Source organism: Octopus sinensis, linkage group LG5 (assembly GCF_006345805.1).
Source record: "Octopus sinensis linkage group LG5, ASM634580v1, whole genome shotgun sequence".
NCBI classification, from domain to species: Eukaryota; Metazoa; Mollusca; class Cephalopoda; order Octopoda; family Octopodidae; genus Octopus; species Octopus sinensis.
This window is the reverse complement of record NC_043001.1, coordinates 122,957,590-122,983,428: the sequence shown is the minus strand read 5'-3', so window position 1 is coordinate 122,983,428 and position 25,839 is coordinate 122,957,590. Positions and strand designations below refer to the sequence as shown.

General features: G+C 36.9%; 1 protein-coding gene across 1 annotated transcript in view; it reads right to left on the bottom strand.

Moving 5' to 3' along the window:
• LOC115212309 (S-crystallin SL11) overlaps positions 1-25,839 on the bottom strand; it is a 76,845-nt gene that overhangs the window by 6,960 nt on the left and 44,046 nt on the right. The window contains exon 2 of the mRNA XM_029781167.2: positions 4,571-4,666. Coding sequence (XP_029637027.1) covers positions 4,571-4,666 — 96 coding nt within the window. The remainder of the gene's footprint in view (positions 1-4,570; positions 4,667-25,839) is intronic.

The following is a 25,839-nucleotide window of genomic DNA, read 5'->3' as shown; positions in this document are numbered from 1 at the left end:
ATCTTATAGACTGATCTCCTCCACGAAATTGCTGGCCTTCTGCCAAAATTTGAACTCAATATTTTCCTGAGAAATTAAAAACAGCACACGAGTAGGTATTCACTGAAAGCATGCTGCTGGATAAAAAGTGTAGTTTGGTTAGCCACCAGGGTTCCCAATTCCGTATCGTAGCCGATTCCATACGGAAAAATTATCAAAAACTTTGGGAACGAAATATGTGCTATCTTTGGTCAAAGAAGCTCATGGAAAGTTCGTGAAAATAGCTGTCTGTTTTTGGTTTCTTCTTTACGACTAATGGCACCAAGGTCTTCCCAAAGAGAACATGAACATAGTAAGCAAAGACAAGGTACGAAACAGTAACTTTAACCGAAATAATACTCATATCGGGTATTAAACCATTGCCTGGGATCTCTTCATTTTGGCTCATAGATTTTTAAATCAATTTTTAACTAAATAGCTTGAAACTTCGTATACTGGTGTAATTTCTCATTTGAACACAGCTTACTTTCAACATTTTTGACAAAACTTCGTATTTTAGAAGTTATTTCGTGTTAAAGTTGTATTTGGGTAATTTTAACCAATCAACGACGTGTATTCAGCTGAAGAAATCTACTGCTGTTTGCGATAGTAATCGAAGAGAAACAACTTCCGGGTCATCTCCACTAAATATGTGCTATCTCTCCTCTTCCTTCTCCCTCTCTAACACTATCTGACTTCTTTGAGTATCTTTCTATATTTCATGCACATCTAGCCAAGTTAAAGAACATACCGAATAATCCACACGTGGTTGAAAAATACATTTAGTAGAGATGACCCGGAAGTAGTTGCTCTTCGATCACTATCGCAAACAGCAGTAAGTTTCTTCAGCTGAATACACGTCGTTGATTGGTTAGAATTACCCAAATATGACAACACGAAATAACTTCTAAAATACTAAATTTTGTCAAAAATGTTGAAGGTAAATCGTGTTCAGAGTGGGAAATTACACCAGTATACGAAGTTTTAAATTGTTTAGTAAAAACAGAACAAACTGAAGAGATCCGTTGCCTGTCCAAAGCATATTCGTATGTTCTGAGACATATAAAGTTTTCCTTTCCTAAGCCCCAAGTTACTCTGGTGGTTGAAAAAAAATTGGGGACATGTATCATATGCGATCCATGGACAGGGAAATATGTATCATATACGATACACACTAAACGCAAAGGGTTACACAATGATTAACTAAGCCAAACAAAGCCTGGGTGACAACTCAAAATAAAACTATTTAAACAAAACAAAAGAAATTAAATAAATAAAGAGCTGACGACTTATAAGAGCCTAAAGTAATTCAAATTAGAAATAATACAGTGAAAGAAAGATAGTTTATTAGTTTGGCAGCAGGTTGTAGTACTGTATGTATGTATTAGAAGTTAAAATTAAGCTTTTACATAGCCATCGTGTCTCAAATATTGATTACATACTAATATATATATGTATAAAATCAACTGTACCCCTCTGAATGCACTGCGGTTTTAATTTTAGCTAGACAGCGTAAAAAAATTTAAAAAACACATTTTAATATTCACAGGTGGTACAGTGAAAATAAAAGAAAGTTTGACAAATAATCCGGGGGAACAAATTGAATAAATTTGCCCTGTAAGCCAGGATTTCTTACGCTATGTAAGAAAAGATCGTATTGTACATGTCAAAGGAATGATAATAATTATCGCTAATGTCATTTCTATTTCGTATCTTGTCACAATTGGATAAAAAGGATTACATAGGATAATTATATGACAAATGCCGTGATAATGGTAAAGGCAAGTTAAAGAAAATCAAGTCTTCTCAGCTTACATTTCAGAAAAACAAAAGGAAAGAAAAAAAAGAAAAAATTACACAAAAAATAAAGCAAGCAAGCAAGCAAACAAACAAACAAAAACACATTGACGATCATTTATTTAAATTGTAAACTTCACCTGGTTTTGTAAAATAAACACCACTACCTGCATAAACCTCCAGGTGCCTCTAGTGATGGTCTATATGCTGACACGTCAGGAAAAGAACTACTGGCAAATTGTGAAACGTACTACTACTATAACATATGACAATGGAGTGTGAAATAAAACATGAGTTATTCTTGATAATGTTTAATCAACAGGTAACCACAAGTAGACTGAAATGATAAATATACGGCTGTCTTGCCACGAATGCAAAACAGGTTTACTTTGTCTTCTCTTTGAACCCAGGAAACTTAAAATTAGTTGCCCCTTTGCATTCATAACGGCTTTCCCTTAATAGCAGCAGGTTCATTAGAGACAGGGCCAGCATTAAAAAGTTCCTTGCAGGTGTAAAGAGAAAATTAAGTTTAAATAAATAAAGCTTTCGCGAAACCTAGCATATATTTCATTCTATATTCTTCAAATACATGGGAGATTATCAATGAGGGTTTGTTCCGTTTTATATTCCCAACCCTGTTAATACTGCATCAACTCTCATTGTTCCAGCACAGCTGTAATAAATGCTGCTAGTAAATTATTGACCGCAGGTTCAATTAGTAAAACACCTGCTTACACCCACCATGCAGTTCAATTGCGATTGGTTTGGTTTGACAAGCCAGAAATTACAAATTTTAGAGAAAAGAGGGAATATATTCGGTGATATTACTAGTAATTAGCCTAACCCCTAAATGTAGAGCGATGTCTGAAAACATTTGAATACACTGTTATGTTTGTTTAAGATTACGTCAGCCCTGTTCGAGTCGACCCATACTCATTGCTGTTCCAACCACGGCTATCCGATTCTTTTGTATATTTAGACTACATTGTCAAATGAGTCCAGAAATTTTCTGTTATTTCTATCAGACCAAAAGTATAAGCCTCCTCGTTGACTTGAGACAACACAGAAACGGGTAGAGGATGTCAAGCCAATGTTCGGCACTCTAGAAATAGCAACCAAAAATACTCCTCTTGGAAAGAAACAGAAACATTGCATAATGCACCTCTAGGTACACAAATGCAAACAAATGAACTGGATGGTCATGACTGAAGCGCATTTAATCATAGGTCTGTTAAGTAAAGACTGACCTAGTGTGGAACAATAAAAGGTTAAATATTAAGTTTTTATTTTGCACATATGACGGCCATATTTTTGAAAGGTATTGTATCAGAGTGATGCCATGATCGTGCACTCTGAAATTGATAGATCCCCATACCATTTTTAGTGCCATTCGTAGTCCTATCGTTTCTAGCACTTCTTGATGTCGTGTAGATTGTGTGTTTTGAAAATAACCACACTAAAATCTGTCCAAGCTTCCTAATATTTTATAATTACCCACCTCGATGAGTTTACAGATGTATATCCAATAATTAAATATTGTGAAACTGATACAGATCTCTCTCTCTATATCTATCTATCTACCTAACTAAGCAGTAAGAATGACATCAACAAATAATGGGGGTTGAAGTCACTACAACAACGATACTGGCTACAAAAAACAATTACTATAATGGTTTTAAATTTTAGTACAGGGACAGCAGTTTTTGAGGAAAGGAGTTAAATCGATTACATCAATTACCAGTACTTGACTTGTTCTTATTTCATCGACCTCGAAAGGATGCAAGGCAAAGTCGGCCTCGGTGGAATTTGAACTCAGAACGTAGCGGCAGACGAAATACTGCTAATCATTTTGTCCGGTGTGCTAACGTTTCTTATTTCTTTATTGCCCACAATGGGCTAAACATAAAGGGGACAAACAAGAACAGACAAACGGATTAAGTCGATTACATCGACCCCAGTGCGTAACTGGTACTTATTTAATTGATCCCAAAAGGACGAAAGGCAAAGTCGACTTCGGCGGAATTTGAACTCAGAACGTAGCGGCAGACGAAATACTGCTAAGCATTTCGTCCGGTGTGCTAACGTTTCTTATTTCTTTATTGCCCACAATGGGCTAAACACAGAGAGGGCAAAGAAGGACAGACAAACGGATTAAGTCGATTATATCAACCCCAGTGCGTAACTGGTACTTATTTAATCGACCCCAAAAGGACGAAAGGCAAAGTCGACCTCGTCGGAATTTGAACTCAGAACGTAGAGGCAGACGAAATACCTATTTCTTTACTACCCACAGGGGGATAAACACAGAGACGACAAACAAGGACAGACAAACGGATTAAGTCGATTATATCGACCCTAGTGCGTAACTGGTACTTATTTAATCGACCCCGAAAGGACGAAAGGCAAAGTCGACCGCGGAGGAATTTGAACTCACAACGTAACGACAGACGAAATACGGCTACGCATTTCGCCCGGCGTGCTAACGTTTCTGCCAGCTCGCCACCTTCATATATAGATGTAACCACTTTGAGTTGAAACCAGTTTGATCATTGTCAAAAAGCGAAACTCGACGTTTGAGTAACGCTATAACTTGCCAATTATTGAAAAAAAAACCCCCAGCATACTCTTGTTTTGAATTCTGTTTTATTTGCATCACCAAACGTGTGTGTGTGTGTGTGTGTGTGTATGTGCGTGCGTGCGTGCATTCAAAATTTTCTGTTGAAATAATTAGGAAAAACAAAAAAACTGCAATTACCATATTCTCTGGCAATATATCGGGCAATGGATAAACTCTGTGGGATCTGGTGTTTGTCATCGATTTCCAACACTGGCAATTGATTATTTGGGGTATCTAAAATATAACAAACAGTAATATCACAATTTCCGTTCATTTCAGTGAAATTAAATCAATTTAAAATGCATTGCAAATTCAACAACAGTAATAAGGACACAGACTTTGTAGATATTTGAAGAAACGTTTGTTATCATTAAGAAATATATATATGACCAATGTTTAAATCGATTGCTACGCAAATGGATGGCTATTTCGAAATCCATCTAAATATATATATATCTATATATATATATATATATATATATATATATATATATATATATATATATATTAAATCCTTCTTTCTTTCCTTTCCTGAGCGTCCAATAACACTATATTTGTTCCACGTCCTTGCGTTGTTGTGTTTTCATGTTTGGATTATATATATATATATATATATATACATACACACACATATATATACACATATATATGCACACACACACACACACACACACACATAAATATATACACACATATATATATATATACACACACATATGCACACACACACACATAAATATATACACACACATATGCACACACACACACAAATATATACACATATATATGCACACACACACACATAAATATATACACATATATATATACACACATATATGCACACACACACACATAAATATATACACATATATATATACACACATATATGCACACACACACACATAAATATATACACATATATATATACACACATATATGCACACACACACACATAAATATATACACATATATATACACACACACATATATATATGTACATGTGTGTGTGTATGTGTACACATACACGGAAACACGCGCGAGGGAATGCTTTAATGATTGAAATGAGTAAACGAAGTTCTTGTAAAGGTACAATACACGAAAGGGAGCTGAAAAGTTCCTGGTTTTGAAGGGTATCACCAAAGTCCTGGCTGAAGGTTCAACCTTCCGAGTTCTTTTACAGGGCTTAGAAAAACTGAAGGACTGCTTAATAAGTGTGTGTATCTAAGAGGGGAATACGTTGAATAAAATCATAACTGTTACTCTTGTATTTTCTTTTACCCAAAGCCAGGAGTTTTTCAGCACACTTCCGTGTGTGTGTGAGTGTGTCAGCTCTCCGCTGGCACTTGACAGCCGGTGTTGGTTTGTTTACATCCCCATAACGAAATTGTTCAGCAAAACATAACTACTTATTTCTTTACTACCCACAAGGGGCTAAACACAGAAGGGACAAACAAGGACAGACAAACGGATTAAGACGATTACATCGACCCCAGTGCGTAACTGGTACTGAATTTATCGACCCCGAAAGGATGAAGGCAAAGTCGACCTCGGCGGAATTTGAACTCAGAACGTAACGGCAGACGAAATACGGCTACGCATTTCACCCGGCGTGCTAACGTTTCTGCCAGCTCGCCTGAGATCGATTTGTTCGACTAAAACCCTTCAAGGTTGTGTTGCAGCATGGCTGTATTTGTCCGAATAGTTTTTGTACAAGGCATGTATTAGCGAAAGTGATTTAACTTCTTACTGGTATTTTTTCGACATTAGATAACGACCATTAAACAATCAACAGTGAGTTTATTCTATTTTTTTTTTACATTGAACAATCACTCGGCCAACTTCTTTCTCTGGAAAGCGGTAACCACAGTCGACTGTATGGCAACTGTTATCATCAGCCTGGTGTACAAGGTCAGGTTGCCAAACTTCTCTAGTTCCCTCTGAATTGTACTGCATGCATATAAAAAGCCAGATCTTTCCAGTCCATTCTTTGATGTGGCCTGTCCATTAAAATCTTTGATGTCCTCTTGCCCTCTTTCCCTTCACGCTTCCTGTCAAGATGTTATAAAGAAATGAATCGTGAAGCATCGTATGTCCAAGATATAGCTTTGTGGACTTTGATTCTCAACAATAGGATTCTTTGGATGCTTACTTTTCTCGTACTACAACGTTTCTTACCTCCTCTTCCCCGCTTATTTCGTCAAATCTATGAAAGATCCACATCTCAGAGGCATTTCTTTTCTTTTCTTATTGCTCTGTACACTATTCAAGTTCCTGCCCATCTTGAGAGCGATTGGCATACCGATATGTTTCCTACAATTTCTTTTCGAACAAGAAGGGAAAGGCAACAGTCGACCTCAGCTGTATTTGAACATGACAAACATCTAATCGAGCATCCATTTATCATAGGTCACAAAATATTTAACAAGGTGCTACAATCAGTTACTATAAGGATACGCTTTAGGTCAAGAAATGTTTTTCATTTGCGAAGAGAGAAATACTTCCTGCGCCTCAGTAACCAGAACACCCATTGCTCATACGACAATGCTAAGAGAAATAAAGAGACACATGACAATTATGATGTTTATTAGGCTGAGGAGGCGCAATGGCCCAGTGGTTAGGGCAGCGGACTCGCGGTCGTAGGATCGCGGTTTCGATTCCCAGACCGGGCGTTGTGAGTGTTTATTGAGCGAAAACACCTAAAGCTCCATGAGGCTCCGGCAGGAGATGGTGGTGATCCCTGCTGTACTCTTTCACCACAACTTTCTCTCACTCTTACTTCCTGTTTCTGCTGTACCTGTATTTCAAAAGGGCCGGCTCTGTCACTCTCTGTGTCACGCTGAATATCCCCGAGAACTACGTTAAGGGTACACGTGTCTGTGGAATGCTCAGCCACTTACACGTTAATTTCACGAGCAAGCTGTTCCGTTGATTCGGATCAACCGGAATCCTCGTCGTCGTAACCGACGGAGTGCTTCCATCCATTATTAGGCTGATAATTATTCCTCGCAACACCAAGGATATTGCACACTTGAAAAAGTATTAAATTTAGGGTCGATAAAATAAATACTAGTTGAGTACTGGGGGCGAATTAGTCGAATTCCCCTCAAAATTGCTGCTCTTGTGCCAAAATTAGAATTACAGTAATCATTCACCATATCGCACTTCACCTATTGCGCCCTCAGTACATCGCGGATTTTTTTGGCTATGTAAATTTATGTCTCGGGCTGGTCAGTATATCGCGGGTTTCTGCGGTCGATAGGTAATTATATTTTTTTAATATTTTACTCAATTTTGTAGCAAAATAAGCATTTTCACGCCTAAAAATTAAATTAGTTTATAAAAATACAGTACAGTACTGCATAATTAACGCATATTAATGCATAATTAAAATATATTAAAAGAAAATATGTAGTGTACCGTAGATAAGCAAACAAAGAATCGCACATACTGTGTGGAAAACGAATTCAGGAGGCGAGTGTGTGGTGTAATTTTGCATTTATAATAAAATAAATATATATAAATTATGAAAATAAAAAAAAAATATATATACTACAGGACTGTTTTTACTTCGCGGATTTTCACATATCGCGGTGGGTTTTGGAACGTAACATCCGCGATATTCGAGGGATTACTGCATTTAAAAACTGGAGGATGGTGTGCTTGCAGAATCTTTAATAAGTCAGGGATGATGCTTGGCGGTATTTCATTCAGCTCTTCATGATCTGAGTCCAAATCTCGTCGAAGCCAACTTTTCCCACCATCCTTTCGAATACAGCACCGGTCAAGTACTGGGAACAACGTAATCAACTAACCCCTCCCCACAAAACTTCTGGTCTTGTGCTACAATTTGAAGCTATTAAAGACAGAAGGATGTGATATGAGAAGACTTGCTATTTCTAGCCGATTAAACGATCCTGTAGGGGCTCTCTCGTAACTATACGTTTCACATGGGTATTTTTCTAAGATAGGCTAATAGTTCAGATAATTAAAAGCACTGGTATAAATCATTACAACGGTTTTACAAAAAGAAAAACAAAAATTCTATATGGTGTACTGAAAATACACTGTTGGCGTTTATATATATATATATATATATATATATATATATATATCTATATATATATATATATATATATATATATGAGCTAATTGATATATTAAAAGAAAAAAGAATTGCGGAAACCTGGACAAATGTTATAATAAAAAATCGCCGAAACGAATGAAATACAAGAAAAATAAATATTTTAATTTGTGAAACAATTAAGAAAAAAAAAAATAAAGTTTCAATATCTTTTATGAGCAGATTTTAATCAATGGTTTTATTGTAATTAATAAATGTCCAACGACATTTTGTAGAAGTGAGGTATTCATGCTAGTAGTACCTTAGATAATATTAATATATATATATATATATATATATATATATATATATATATATATTATTTAAAACTCCTCTAACTTTAATTCAGGAATTCTACTCCTGTGATTTTATCGGATATATATATATATATATATATATATATATATATATATATATATATGTATATGAGGGAGAGAGAGAGAGTGAGAGTGAAATCCTTGATCATTTTTCAACATTCAAAACATGGTTTTCTTTTCCCTGAGTCGTGTCAACACAATGACACCTATGAGAACCGTTGCAGGTTTTACTAGTTGCGCAGCTGAGACCTTTTGCAAAAAATGTTGAAGTAAAACATTTTTCATAATACTCAAGATAAAAAAAAAACAAATCGGACAAATTATGAAATAAAGAAAACTATTGCATACGGTGTGAAGTAAGGGTCAATCAATTTCTTTGAAAGACTTATTTTTGCTATTTATAGTAAGTCCTACGGTCAAGTAAAAACATAAAAACAATTGGGACAAATAAGCAGTAGATACCAGTGGACACGGTGAAAGTGTGTGAAAAAAACTGCATAATTTCTAAGGTTTGTCCCATACCAGAGAAAATAGGTTTATAGGTTTATATAATGCATAATTTAAACAATAATGAGCTGAGAGAAACAGCTAAGAGTAGCCAGTGGCATGTATTTAAACAGAGACATATACGGGCATATCAAATACGATGCATTACTATCTCCGCCCCTTGAGGATGTAATAATTACGAAATGGCAATTATGACTAGTTCCATATAAGACAGGGATATCTTAAGAATCGAGAATTTTCCAAAGTTAACATGGCGTTAAAGAAAAGAACGTGCTTATTGTCTGGAGAGAAGACAACAATCTTGAACACGTGTTTGTGCCACAATAAACGTCATCAGATCGATAATTGTCCAACCTTATCTCCAATAGCCAAGGGATTCAGAAATAATGCAGCTGTCCGATTGTGGAGGCACATGGCCTAGTGGTTAGAGCGGCGGATTCGCGGTCGAGGGATCGTGGGTTCGAATCTCAGACCGGGCGATGTCTGTGTTTATGAGCGAAACACCTAAGCTCCACGCGGCTCCGGCAGAAGGTAATGGCGAACTTCTGCTGACTCTATCGCCACAACTTTCTTTCACGCTTTCCTCCTGCATCTTGCAGCTCACCTTCGACGGACTGGCGTCCCGTTCAGGTGGGAAATCTATACGCCAAAGAATCTGGGAAACCGGCCCTGATGAGTCAGGCATGGCTCGAGAAGGAACATATATACAGCTGTCCGATTTGTATAAATTTTAACCCTCTTCCGACGCGCGGGCCGACGGATCGGCCCAAGTGATGCAAGCTGAAAGGACTTTGAGGCCGATCCATCTGCCCGACGAAATAAACGTTTTGATGTGTAATAGCCAATGAGGAATTGTCTTTCAGTAGACATAAAATATATAGTTTTACATGTTAATAAAGTTGTCTTAGGAACTTTGTTTTCTACATGTATCCATCGATTTCAATCTCAACAAAAAAAAAACTTTGGTCGTTTTGGCTACACATACCAAAGCACCATATGTCTCAAAAGAGTTAAGAATCCCTAAAATGAGGCTGTAAAGATTTTATTTTTTAACATACGATGGACTTATGTTTGGAAAATGCTCCTGTCGTATCTGAAGCTCCATTCTATACGTAACATTCAGTGCCAATTAGCGGGACAGAATGAGACTTGCTATAAAACATCTGGAAGTCTACGAGAGAAAGAATTTTATGTCAAATCTATAATTGATAGCAAAAAGATCTGTTTAAGGGTTACTTTTGCCACGAGTAAAATTCTGTTTCCATTATAAAGATAATCCTATTTTTTCTCATTACTGTGCACTGTCAAAGATTCGTTGACACATTTCTACAATTTTAGACTAAATTGACATTAGAATACATGACTCAAGTTATTTGCCGATCTCGAGGTTAAACTACCAAAATCAAAACTCAGTTGCTACTAATTAAAACTAATTTTCTATTTGAATGTCTTGTCCACACTAGACACCGATGCAATGCTTATTTAAAAGGTTATTCGGATCTTTTCACTTTGACCGGCAGATTTTTAAAATAATTTCTTTGTAACTAAACACTTTTAAACCGCCAGAAAATGTTGTTGACAAAATACGGCAGAAATTGTATTCACCTCAATAGACGTCATTGATTGGTTGAAATTGCCGAAATGCAAAAAATTAAACAACAAATAGCTTACAAACTACAGAATTTTCTCAAGAAAGCCAAGAGAAAAAGATGATTTATGTAACCCACTACGAGTATACGAAGTTTAAAAGTGTTTAGTTACAAAGAAATTATTTTAAAACTCTGCCGGTCAAAGTGAAAAGATCCGGTTATTCAGGTATATGGATTGCTTCATTCTAAAGAAAATGTACGTCACTGGATTATGAAACTACGTTGGCAACATTTCTGATTGGCAGTTTCATATACTTGGATGCTATTATAGTTCAAAGATATCATTACGTTTATTACTGGAAGAATTTTCGTTTTTGTTGAAACTTTAAAGAAATTATTCAGAATTCGAAATCCGACATATTTACACAGGAATGACGAATGGATATTATATATGTGTATATATATATATATAAGAAAAGAAACGAGTTGAACATTTCCATTTAGTAGTAATCATGACACTAGCATAAAAAAAAACTCGTGAGCAGGGAAACTCATCACAAGACAATAAGAAATAATTGCCATCACGTGCAGTAAGCAAAAATAAAAGCAGAGAAAAAGGCGATTAAACAAAATAATCCCAATTAAATCTCAACATAACTGGGTAAAAAAAAGTGTAAAAGAGGGAGGGAGCATCGAGCTAGTAAATGAATACCGGCGGCACACATATATCCATGGTGAATGAAACCAGGTCTGAAAAGACAGACACTTTTGACAGGCAATTATGTTTCAGATATATCACTTTGGATTCTCTCAAAGTGTCGTCGATGTACACGCAGACACTAGACTTACATTCTTAATGAATGACAACATAATATTTTTGAAGATAAAACCGGGTCATTACAAATATTGATAAATAAAATAAGATGTGAACTGGTTGATCCTTTAACATTATATATCACAGTCGCAACACCCACTTTCCAGACACTAATGTACAGGGATCTGTATTACATTTAAATTTGATATTTAATTTCGAGTGTGTTGAAGAAAATGACCACCCCAGGTACAGAGAAATTCGGAAAGGCTTTGGAAACAAAGGTTTCAGAAAATCGGGGTTGTACCTATTTCTTTACTACCTACAAGGGGCTACACACAGAGGGGACAAACAAAGACAGACAAACGGATTAAGTCGATTATATCGACCCCAGTGCGTAACTGGTACTTAATTTATCGACCCCGAAAGGATGAAAGGCAAAGTCGACCTCGGCGGAATTTGAACTCAGAACGCAGCGGCAGGCGAAAATACCTATTTCTTTACTACCCACAAGGGGCTACACACAGAGGGGACAAACAAAGACAGACAAACGGATTAAGTCGATTATATCGACCCCAGTGCGTAACTGGTGCTTAATTTATCGACTCCGAAAGGATGAAAGGCAAAGTCGACCTCAGCGGAATTTGAACTCAGAACGTAGCGGCAGACGAAATACGACTGCGCATTTCGTCCGGCGTGCTAACGTTTCTGCCAGCTCGCCGCCTTATCGGGGTTGTACCTGTATATATGTACACCCATTTCTCTGCAACACGAACTAAGCAATCCTTTCTCATTCGTTCGACACACACAATCGCTCTGACAGAGTGATTATTTTACTCACTGAAAATATGGGAATTATGCGAAAGAACAATGATTAAAATTGCTTGTTATGGATGTTATTTTTCTTCGCAAGTTATTTCGATGATATTTTAAGCTGTTACACACCTCGAAATAATTGTTAAAACGTAAATATATTCTTTATCAGAGAATAAGGCGGCGAGCTGGCAGAAACGTTAGCACGCCGGGCGAAATGCTTAGCGGCATTTCGTCTGCGTTATGTTGTGAGTTCAAATTCCGCCGAGGTCAACTTTGCCTTTCCTCCTTTCGGGGTCGATAAATTAAGTACCAGTTACGCATTGGGGTCGATGTTATCGACTTAATACCTATGTCTGTCCTTGTTTGTCCCCTCTGTGTTTAGCCCCTTGTGGGTAATAAAGAAATAGGTATTTCGTCTGTCGTTACGTTCTGAGATCAAATTCCGCCGACGTCGACTTTGCCTTTCATCCTCTCGGGGTCGATAAATAAAGTACCAGTTTCGAACTGGAGTCGATGTAATCGACTTAATCCCTTTGTCTGTCCGTGTTTGTCCCCTTGTGGGTAGTAAAGAAATAAATAATTGAAAACCGAACTTGAAATAGCAAGAAATACTATAATGATAAGCTAAGTGACAAATTGTTTTATTTACTATGAAGTATTATATTCTAAATGAATATCACTAATATTTTTAAAATTGCATTAGTCATTACACAAAAGGTATGACACTGCTTTCGAAACACTGTAAAATTAAGAACAAAAAATATAATTTTAACTCTTAAAGTATCCTACAGTGCACCCGCCATTCAAATTGTATAACCTTAGCGGGACAAAGTTCTGTTATAAAAGTAGCAAGCTAAACCATAACAAAAGTAGAAAACGTGAAAAGAATTGTACGACAAAACCTCGGTTGAGACACGTGTGTTTTTTTTTTTGTTTGTTTGTTTGTTTTTTTCCATGAAAGCTTGAAATGAGATAAAATAAAATAAAAAAAATATAAAAATTATATTTAAAAGTAAAACACCGTTCGTACCGAAATCTAACAATTAGATCACTTGAGATTATAGTGAGGACAGCAGCAACAAGTAATAAATACTGAATGGTATGAAATGGAGTCTATAGAGTAAAATACGGTGAAAATTGAAACCTGTTGTGCTGCAAGTACTGACACATTCTGCATGTGGGTGCAATGATCGTGTGCATTACAAAAAGAAACATGACAAAAATATTTGATGACATCCCTCTAATTTACATATGTCAACTGCTTGTAGATTGAATATAAACGGTTTTTTGAAGTGTTGTAATGAGAATAGAAAAAAAACATTTCTAATTTAGACACAAGGTCAGTAATTTAGAAGTGTTAGAGCGTTAATCAAAACATTCGGGGGCCCCAGTATTTTACTGGTATTTCAGTGACTCCAGATGGATGATAGGCTTAGCTAACCTCTGCAGGATTTGAACCCAGAAAGTTAACAGCCTCAGGCCGACCAAAGCCTTGTAGACAGAAACTGAAAGCCACCCATCATGTGTAAGTATATATATATATATACATATATATATATGTGTGTGTGGGTGTGTCCCAAAATCGCTTGACAATCGATGGTGGTGTGTTTACGTCCGCGTAACTTAGTGGTTTGGCAAAAGAGACCGATAGAATAAGTACTAGGCTTACAAAGAATAAGTCCTGGGGTCGATTTGCTCGACTAAAGGCGGTGCTCCAGCATGGCCACAGTCAAATGACTGAAACAAGTAAAAGAGTATATGACTGACATTTTATTAACTCCGAAGAGATAAAAAGCGAAGTTGGTCTCCTTGCGATTTGAAACCAAAACCTAACGATCCAGAGGAAACAACGTAAGACATTTTGCCTGATGCTCAAATGATTGCTATTCCATTACTGTGATGAAAAGTAATGAAAGAAATTAAGGAATAACTTATTCTTGTTGTGGTCAATATACATATTTGTAAGCGTGTGTACGGTATGTGTGTGTTTTGTTAAGTTATAATTCTTTCTACAATAGGCACAAGGCCCGAGATATGGGGGAGAAGGCTAGTCGAGTACATCCACCCCAGTACTCAACTGGTACTTAATTTATCGACCTCCCAAAGGATGAAAAGCAAAGTCGACCTCGGTGAAATTTTAACTCAGAATCTAACGGCAGACGAAATACTGCTGAGCATTTCGCCCGGCCTGCTAACGGTTCTTATTTTTTTACTACCCACAAGGGGCTACACACAGAGGGGACAAACAAGGACAGACAAACAGATTAAGTCGATTACATTGACCCCAGTGCGTAACTGGTACTTATTTAATCGACCCCGAAAGAATGAAAGGCAAAGCCGACATCGGCGGAATTTGAACTCAGAACGTAGGGGCAGACGAAATACCTATTTCTTTACTGCCCACAGGACAAACAAGGAGAGGACAAACAAGGACAGACAAATGGATTAAGTCGATTACATCGACCCCAGTGCGCAACTGGTACTTATTTAATCAACCCCGAAAGGATGAAAGGCAAAGTCGACCTCGGCGGAATTTGAACTCTGAACGTAACGGCAGACCAAATACCGCAAAGTATTTCGTCCGGCGTGCTAATGTTTCTGCCAGATCGCCGCGTAGCGATCTAAATTTATACATATGAAATAGCTGTATTGAAATTGACAACAGGTCCATAAATCTAAAGAAGCCATTAATCGTGCTAAAACGTGTTGAGGAAGGACTTTACCAATGTTTAGATCCAGTTTGATGCTAATGCCTTAGTTAAGACTGTGTAACTTTGATCGCTGGGATTACATTTCTTTTAAGACAGTGGATTTATAGGAGAGTTTTATGGCTGCTGCTTGTTCTAGTAGAGCACCCGATCGACCACGTAAAAGTTCACTCATGGGTTTACTGAAAAAGTGGTCGTGTGATTCTGAGAACTTGGTTAGGACTGAGAGAGCAGCGAATTCAGAGTTACAAGTGTTCGTGAATACGTCGGTGAAAATGGTGTTCGAATTCTGCCGAGAACTTTTTTGTTTTTCATCCTTTCGGGGTCGATGAAATAAAGTACTCGTTCCAAAACCAGTAATCTTAGACCAAGGACTGGGATCAATAACTTTGACCGTAGGCGGTGGATAGAAAAAAAAAAAAAGAAGGTTAAAACTGAAGAAGAAGGAAGAGTTCACAAAGAGGTAGTCGAAGTAATATACAAGTAGACCTACTGAGGTGAAGGTGCGTGGTCTGGTTGTAGGGAGTTTTGCTCATGATTGAAAAGTCGTGGGTTCGCGTTCAAAGCCGAGCAGCACTCTTTTTTTTGCTGAACAAAACTTCATGTTTCTCCAGACCACTGAACTGTAAATGAAAACCAGCAAAAGCTGAGGTTAACGGAGTAGATTACCCCTACCTGACTTGAGAGTATAATGCTATCCCACCCTGAACGGTACACGAGTATTATGCTCTTAGTCAATGGCATTTTACAATGGCAGGGAGGTAGTATACTTTGTCGCTTATACTCCATGGAAACGGGGGGAAAAGGTTTGTCTAACGAGCTTGTTTGCTCGCGACAGGCCTGAAACTAAGACTTAAAATCAATTGAAAGAATGCAGTTAAATATCTCAGTTAAAAATGCCATCGGGTTGGCCCTCATGGTGAATTCGGTTCACTACCGTTTCCAACAATGCAAGGCTTTTTATGTACGTGAAGTATAAGAGAGAATGATTGCATCGTAATCATTTCACAGGACTAACACTATATTCAATGAATCGACAGTACAAGCTCTAGATCAACCATTGATCCAGTAAAGAAAGATACAAACCTTCTAAAGAAGGACTGAAGTGTTTAATAAGAGGATCTGACACAGATATGTAAGACCAACGAGGCGAGGAGAAGGGTATTTGATGGGCAAGGAAGAAAGGTGAGCTTGGATGGTACAGGCACATAGGGTTGCTAGCCTAGAGTAACAGCTACTCTATAGGTGCAGGCATGGTTGAAAGGATTAGGAAGTTAAGCTTCACCATCATGTTTCTGGATCTGATCCCGGAAAAATGTTTAAAGCCATGAACTGGATAAACGTAACGTGTGCAGATGTTAATCAGATGAATTATACTCGTTTCAGGTGGCAGACTTAACCTATCAACTGCTATAACTCCATCTGGCTCAAAGAAGCCTTTATTGGAGTTACTACTGTAAGCACTCGGACAAGGTCGCTTGTCGAATAATATAAACATATCTTAAAATGTTGCCTCCTATTGCAGTAACCAATCCACTTCTATTTCTTCCCCACTCCATCAGTTTTAGTCTTTTTTCAACTGATTCAGTCTTGGTCGTCGTCGGTCCTCTAACAGTGCAGTAGTAGCAGTGCGGCAGCCCGCTAACGTGCCGCTCTCACCGCTGTTGCCGACCACGCAACAGCCATCCAGCCGGCGCCAGCCCGACAAACAGGGCACTCAGCCGACGGTGCTGCACGCTTTGCGGTTCCACAACCCTTCACTCTTCTCGCTCTTCCTTCCTTCCTCTCCCGCGTCTGCCGGAGGCTGGCGTCTCCGGCCGGCGCGGCCGGCTTCGGCAGGTCTTATGAGGCCACAGGATCATTAAGCAGAAGCTTATTTAAGTTTCCATGGAATATAAGCAACATATTATAACATCTTCATCTCTGACAAAGAACAAACTACTGACGTCCCATTTAGGGTGGGGTAGTATTATGCTCTTTGCTGCTCTAATATTTAGCTAAGTGGACTGGAGAAAAGTGAAAAAACAAGGTAATGAGCGTTGCACTTCATCTAACAAAGTGAAAATGATTAGTGATCATATACAAGGATAGTAACGCAAGTATATAACAAAAAAAGACGATCAAGAGCAATCTATAGTGATAGTAACATTTCAATTCCAGTAGGCATTTTAAACCAAAATCTTGTTTTCGCTATTCATTTTAAACACCTTTGTTCAAAATCCAAACCTTACTCTCTGTAGCTCTCATGTACTCCTCTCACTTCCTTCCCAACTTCCTGTTTCCATCTTTAAACTTAAATTTACTTCTATTGAAATTGCCCAAAAGCAGCTGAAATGATTAATTCTTAACTCGCAATGGGGTCTTGACGAACCAATTGTCTAGTCATGAACGTTGATGGTATTCTTATCAACAATGGCGGCGAGCTGGCAGAAACGTTAGCACGCCGGGCGAAATGCTTAGCGTTATTTCGCCTGCCGCTACATTCTGAGTTCAAATTCATCCGAGGTCGACTTTGCCTTTCTTCCTTTCGGGGTCGATTAAATAAGTACCAGTTACTCACTGGGATCGATATAATCGACTTAATCCGTTTGTCTATCCTTGTTTGTCCCCTCTGTGTTTAGCCCCTTGTGGGTAATAAAGAAATAGGTATTTCGTCTGCCGCTACGTTCTGAGTTCAAATTCCGCCGAGGTCGACTTTGCCTTTCTTCCTTTCGGGGTCGATTAAATAAGTACCAGTTACGCACTGGGGCCGATGTAATCGACTTAATCCGTTTGTCTATCCTTGTTTATCCCCTCTATGTTTAGCCCCTTGTGGGTAGTAAAGAAATAGGTATTCTTATCAGCAATTGTAAAGAAATGCAGGAAATATTGTTCTTGCATTTTACAAGAATAAACCAAAGCACTTTCATATTTTGTCATTTTATAACTTTACCACTTTGTTAGCAAAATCATTTTAGTGTTTATTCCATCTGCTAACAATATTTCAAAAGTTATTTCGCTTTTTTTTTGTTTTTATTCTGCTTGATTATTCTCTTTCGTACTTCACTGTTTTTTAATGTTTGGATCTGTTTAAAAGTTAGGAAAGGACATATTGATCACTACTGTCCTATATATGCAACGAGGCATGATAATAATAGATAAACTTGGAGACAACTACCAAGAGGATAGTTTTTCTCTCGTTCACTCAACAACAGAAACGTGCAATCATAAAAATTAAGTCAGGCCTGATCTTTAGATTTTCTGCGTATGATTAGAGTATCTATGACTGCATTTAACTGACTTATCAAAGGAATTGACAATATGCAAAGTTTGTTTACTCGTAAAGGGATCTATTTGTTCATTAGCAGTTCCAAATTATTGGGAATAGTAAGATATTTTTCTCGATTTGAAAGGAATTTCACTTCGTAGAAATGTATTCATGTATAAGTATAAATTCTTGCAGAATTATTTATTTTGATTAAGTACAAGATTTTCAAGTACAGAATGCAAGTGGCATAATCCGGTACAGCGCTGATACTTTTTCTTTTTAAAGTCCAGAAACCGAGATTCGAACTCACATATACGTAAAACATCCGTACCTCTCAACGATTCCCTACGATGGAGCAATTAAAAATATTGATAAAACTAACATGATTATTAATCATGGTAAACTAATCCCAAGAGTTTTAAGTTCTTTATTCGGCAAAACAAATTCTTCAAAAAGGGAATAAGATAGTTTTTCCATTTGATCCGAGACAGCTGTAAGTTATTAGCTGTAAATACCAATTTAGCCAGAAATTGGGTTAAACATAGATTGCCTGTTGGTCCCAACTTAGGCGTTGCATGTCTCTGAAGCAGTTTTGTTTATTTTAATGATTAATCGAAAACCACATCAATGTTTACATGTTTGTTGGGTGCCATGCATCGATAGATATTAACTGATGTGTTATATATATTATTGCCATAAGAAAATGGCACTAAAATTACTAAAATATAATCCACTACATGTAACTTCCGTTTGTTTCATCCTAAAATAACAGTTTCGATGAAAAACTCTGAAAGTAATACGAATTAACTCAGTAAGAGAGAACTGGTTAGTAAAAAAGAATACAGTATAAGATTTCAGCTTCCTATATGATTAAGGAGTTGAGATTTCAGAAAAGCAAAGTATACGTCTTGAGAGTCTAATTTTTTTTTCTTTCAGATTGCTAACCGATGCGTGTGAGTTACTTATCTGAAATGATTATTATTATTGTTACTATTTTTTTTTGTCGATGTATTTAGTTTACCATTGAAGTTATTGGACATGGTCGGTTTTGAAATTGCAACAGCGTAAATAAACGTAGATGATGAAACTATAGAAGTACTTGAGTTTTTAATGAAACTCATGGGTATTGATTCGTTGTAATTTTATATTCAATTTTAGACAAATTAGTTAGGATCTACAAAAAATTCAAACCAATAGAGAGCGGAAAAAAAAGGAAAACCGAAATAGTATTTAAAGAAAGATACACAAAAAAAGCTCATCCAAATAAATGTAATACTAGCATGAAGTATAAAAAAATATATAGCGTGGAAATCCGTCTAACTTACAGTCAGGGCGGTATGTAACCATCCGGGTGGTACCAGATGAATTAACTCTTATGTTCGAGTTATTTTACCATCTTTACGAAGGCCATAAATATTAATGATGTATTAGGATAAAATGATAAAATAATCTTATCTGCAAAAGCGCTTGCATAGTTTAGTGGTTAAGATGCTAGTTTGGCAACCACACTGTTTCTTATTCAAACCTACTGCGCAGCACATCAGGCAAGCATCCTTCTGCTATGGCTTCGAGTTGGACGATACTGGAGCCTATCATGAATAATATATACCATTATATATACCATTATAAGTATATCGATTAAGAATGTGAATGCATGTATATATGCCATGATAGATCGTTAGCCACTACACACATTCTTTTCTCTCCTTGTTTTTTCTGTGTCCCTTTCTGTAGAAGAGCGTAGGCTCGAAACATAAAATACTTTTTCTATTCCTAAGCGTTATACTAATACATCTGTTTGTTTTGTACACCACCTGTCTTCGTCTTTTGTTTTTCCGTAAACTCTCCCTATATATGCGTATGTTTGCGGAGCCCTAGACACCGTATAGCTCCTGAGCTCTTTTATCAGAGTTTGTCGTTGCAAGCATCTAACCCGAAGATTACTTCCCTCTTTTGGGGAACTTGACAAAGATTATAGGCAGTGACCTTCCTTCCCATTTTATAAAAAAAAACAACAACAAATAGAAGCCCGAGAAAAAAGTCTTGTTTGCATTGAAATTCATTTCGCAAATAGATTTTAATCCAGCTGCACTCTACTTGAATTGCTCCATTCATTTGGAAATCACAGAAGCGTAAAGATAGAAAAAGAGTGAAGGAGGAAGCTTGCTTTACTTTATAGCTGGAATTTTATTTCAAAATTAAAATTTCGGTCAGCTGAAATCTTAAAATGAGGTGATTTACAGATCGAATTTTTTAAAGTACCATATCAGTATTATATAGAACGAGATTAAAGATTAAGCAGACGGACAACTTTCATCGATCATCTTGTGACTTATCGAACCGAACATTAAAAGCTTCCACTAAAATACGAGGCGACATTGTATAGGGAGAATGAACTCTGATCTAAAACTTTCTCAGACAAACTAAAATATTAACCGTTTTATGAAGCGTTGTTCTTCATCTTTTGTATCCAATTTATGAATATATGCGACTATAAAAGAGGTAACCATTACATATTACTTAGCCTCCACTGAAAGAGAGCACATTCATCCTGTATTCATTATTGACTGTGTATCCTGTGTGTTCAGTGAGGATTTGTGTATACCATATCCTAACACGATTTAGTTCTCTCAGATCAGCGATGGGCTACTCAAGAGTGATACACAAGTAGAACTGTGTTTCTGCTTCTGTGTTTTTTTAGGTGGGCACTGGCTATTACATATTACTTAGCCTTCACTGAAAGAGAGCACATTCACCCTGTATTCATTATTGACTGTGTATCTTGCGCGTTCAGTGAGGATTTGTGTATACCACATCCTAACACGATTTAGTTCTCTCAGATCAGCGATGGGTTGCTCAAGAGTGATACACAAGTAGAACTGTGTTTTTTTAGGTGGGCACTGGCTATATATTCGGCTATAGGAGTAAATCGTAAGTATTTGCTAAAGTATTAGTTAACTGGATGAGGGTGTACAAGTTCACTGTGGTAATGGATATTTGTTATTAGTTTTCCTGGTTTCATTGGCTAATCCATGGTGCTTGACGGCATCTACGTGATTAGCCGAGATATCTCAATTCATTAGAGCCGTCTCATATTTGGAGGGTTTTAGACCAGATCTGCATCTGGTAGAATTTGTCTTTTTGGTGGAGGGAGAACCCTGTTCAACAAACCTGTGTCCCGCTAACAATCCTCAACGTCCATTTCCCCTCGTACCAAAACCTATAATTTCTGCTGGACTTGGTCATGCCTATTAAGATCTATTTTTTTCCTTTTTACTGTAGCTAACTGTCGGTCTAAGAAGCTATACACAGACATAAATATTGAGAAACACACGCAGCTATATTAGGAGCAATATATAGTTGAAATCAAATCTAATTACTACGGTCTTATACAGACATAGGCAATCTACAGCACTCGCACAGAATGCAGCTCTTTGTACGGTACTCGTAAGGTCAACCATATAAAATAGCCTTTTACTAATTTTTCTCCTATTTCTAATGAATAAACATACCTGCTATTAAAAAAGGTTGCCAAGGTTATAGTGATCTTTCGTTTACAATCTGCGTTATAGAAATCCATAGATTAATACCTTAGAGGTTAATTAAGCAATGAGGATCACGTGCAGGGCTGTAGTCAAGGACTTCCGTAAAAATTCTTCTACAGCGAGTATATAACAAGAGTGTCAGTCATGTGCATTTGACATAATAAACGAATGAACTCCCACCACCGTTCAACAGTTAACATAGATTTAAAAGTGCTCATACGTTGCAAATTCTTAAAAGCATTTTTGACGAATTTCAACAATACTTTTAATACTCAGAATACTTCAACGTATCAGATATAATTATTTATAAATCCCAACATAATAAACTAACTTGAGTGTCGTTAATCTTATAAGATACACACATTGTAGACAAGTGTACACACAGGCTATACCTGTCAAGTATACGCTGCCCGGGATCTATATGACAGGTATATTATAGGCCTGACTTATGTTAACGAGAACAATAAAAATATAAAAACTAGCAGATCTCTTAGTAGTTCATTATTATAAAGTACAATGAATTGCTTTATATATTTAAAGCATTAAGTCTATTCTCTACGAAATAGTAAAATTTTACATCGAATGAAGGAAAAACAACTTTGAATATTACACACACTTTGAAAGGTTTGGTTTTAAACAGTGCACAGTTTAAGCATTACAAAGTAAAAAGGTTTAGTTTTAAACAGTACGTGTCTGCTGTAATCTGAGGACGGGGTTCATTTAGCTTTATTATTTTGAAATAGGTAAGCTTTTTTTTTCACCGGGAAAGTTTGACAGTATGTTTCTCTTTTGTGCGTACTATGTCTACCAGCTAAATTATTCTGGGATAACAGCAGGATTCGTGATACGTTACATAGGGGTGAGAGAGAGAACGAACAAAAATCACATGCAATTAGTTTTAAGTGAAGATATTCTATCCACGTTGATCGTTAATTAAAACTAATATATTATACACTTGAAAACCGCGTGTAAATATGAGAAGTCTTCCAAACGAATAAACGGCAGAAAATTCGATTGATATCCAAGTCAAAATTATTCAAATTTTAAATGCTATGTGTAATATGAATTCAGAAGTTGTTTCCGCACGGTAAAGAAAGAAAATATTAAATTAGCTGAATTCCGAGCAATAAAGTGTATACAACAAACAGAGAATTATGGGTAATATTCTCGTATATAGAGAATGCAGTTTAAAGTTTCAATGAATCGTGTTTCTACATACACTGATTATGCGTCTATTAAAGCGGAGCGTGGGAAAGAAACAGTTTCTATTGACATTTTTCATGGTTACATTCATGAATGCATGTATGATAGCACGTAGTTTCCCGCCATCTGTATAACAACAACAACAACAAAGATAGCTCTATGACAGAATAAAAGAAAAAATGTTGTTTAACCTGAGCATAAAAAAGTTACCTTTGAGCAGTGTCTCACCATCAAGATATATGGCGCCTACAAAACCGACTAAATATTCATATGAACATCAATAGGATTGACTATCATTCACATGTCTTCCTATGGCAAATAGTGGCTGTCTATGTTGTATGTGTGTGTGTGTGTGTGAGAGAGAGTGATCCTTGATCTGCGAGTTCTCATGAATGGGATACTTGTATTACATGATGCATATTATAACTCTAAATACCCCTATTGTAGAGCACACTGCCTTTTTTTTTAGGAGTTTCTTATGAGGGAAAAATATGTGCGAATAGGGAGCTGGCATGGGGAGGGTGTTGAATTCATTAAAAAAAAAAGTTCGTTCCTGTTCACTATATTGTCCTTAACGGTGACCATTGACATTGTTCCAATTATACAAAAAGTATTTATCTTTACAACAATGACAGATGGATTTAGAGGAGGGTGCGGAAAAAAGTAAGACAACCTAAATTCCCAATCTGTCAGGCCAAGTTGGAAAATTTGTCAGAAAGATAAGTAAGATACCATGTAACCTACTCAAATTTCTTACAGAATATCACCAACTGTTAAGAATTTAGGACGGGAGTCGGCAATAGGTGAGCCATTGAAGTATTCACTGCGGGCCTCGGAAATTTCTTTTTGAAAAATTTACTGGCTTCTATTTAGTCTTCAGTAACAATTTAATGTTAGGTAATGACCGAAAGAATATGATTGTGAAATGAGGTTCCTCCAGAGGATCTCTCAAGTAATGTAACTCGATAGGGCGCGTAGCTTGGTAATCAGAGAATCTCTTCATGTAGAACCGCTGCTTCGTATTGAGAGGTCACGGCTCTGGTACTACAGACATGCGATTAGAATGATGCAAGAAATAATCACATGACGGATTATTCAAACCAACCAAACCAACCGGCAGGAGATCGAGGAGTAAACTAAGAACAAGATGGATGGATAATATCCGTAGTATCGGTTCGTTACGCTTAGGAATCCAGCTGGAAATTGTAATGACGATTGTTTTTAATAGGACCCGATGGAGGAGATGCCGGAAGACTATCTTCACGATCTTCTCATGGATTAGTATTGCCAGTGATTAGAACAGGTGGTAAGCGTGCAATTCGCGGAATGAGGGCAAAAGTAAAAACAAAGAAGAGAACCATTTCAAAGAAGTTGCTGGTTAAATATATATATTTCTTTACTACCCACAAGGGGCTAAACATAGAGGGGACAAATAAGAACAGACAAAGGGATTAAGTCGATTACATCGACCCCAGTACGAAACTGGTACTTATTTAATCGACCCCGAAAGGATGAAAGGCGAAGTCGACCTCGGCAGAATTTGAACTCAGAACGTAACGACAGACGAAATACCACTAAGCATTTCGCTCGGCGCGCTAACGTTTCTGCCAGCTCGCCGCCTTCCCTGATTAAATATATATTCCAGTAAATATTTCAGATTAAAAATATTCATATAGACTTCAGTAATCAAACTGTGGGCATGATGGAGTGCCACATTTTGGAGTATCGTCGATTGTAAAGACACCTCAGAGCTTTATCGAGGTTGGAAGGATGAAAAGCAATGTGGGTATGGGCATTACACAGTGTAGAAAACTCCTGTGAGAAACCAACATGTAGCACATTTTCTTCCGATATATACAATGATTTAATCTCATCCTATTAGCACCATAAAACAACAACTAGGTTATTCACATGGGTATGTGGAAGCTTTTTGAATGTTACTGAAACTATTTATTTTTTCAAACGGTCTCAGATAAAATCTTGGTTTTATTTATTGATAGGTATAAATTTATCCCTAGTTTTGCTGGATTTATATACAAATTTCTTAGTGAAGAATTAAGTAATAAAAAAGAAAAGGTAGGTGAAAATTATTCCACACCCTTCGTTCGATGAAAGCAGTTACAAAATATATCAATGTGAGCAAAAGTTGACCTCAGCAGAGTCTAAACTCAGAACTTAGTGGCAGACGGAATACCACGAGGTATTCCATTCGGCGTGCTAACGATTCTGACCGGTAATTCTTTAAATAATGTTTTCGTTTTATTTTAACAAAAGTATAACTTTTTCCGATAAAAAGTTGCTACGCGTGTCATAATGCCTTACTACTTTTAGTCAGTGAAAGAGAGGCGGCTACATGAAGACGATTCATATTTCCTGTATAACCTCCTTATAGTCAACCAGTCTTAGGAACCTTCATGAATCTAAGCTATTAAAAAATAATCTTTCAAACACACACATACGTATACTTATGAAAAATGCATGAAAATCAATGTAGGGAAATTACATATTTACCAGTATGAACCGTCTACCACAGAGCATTATGGA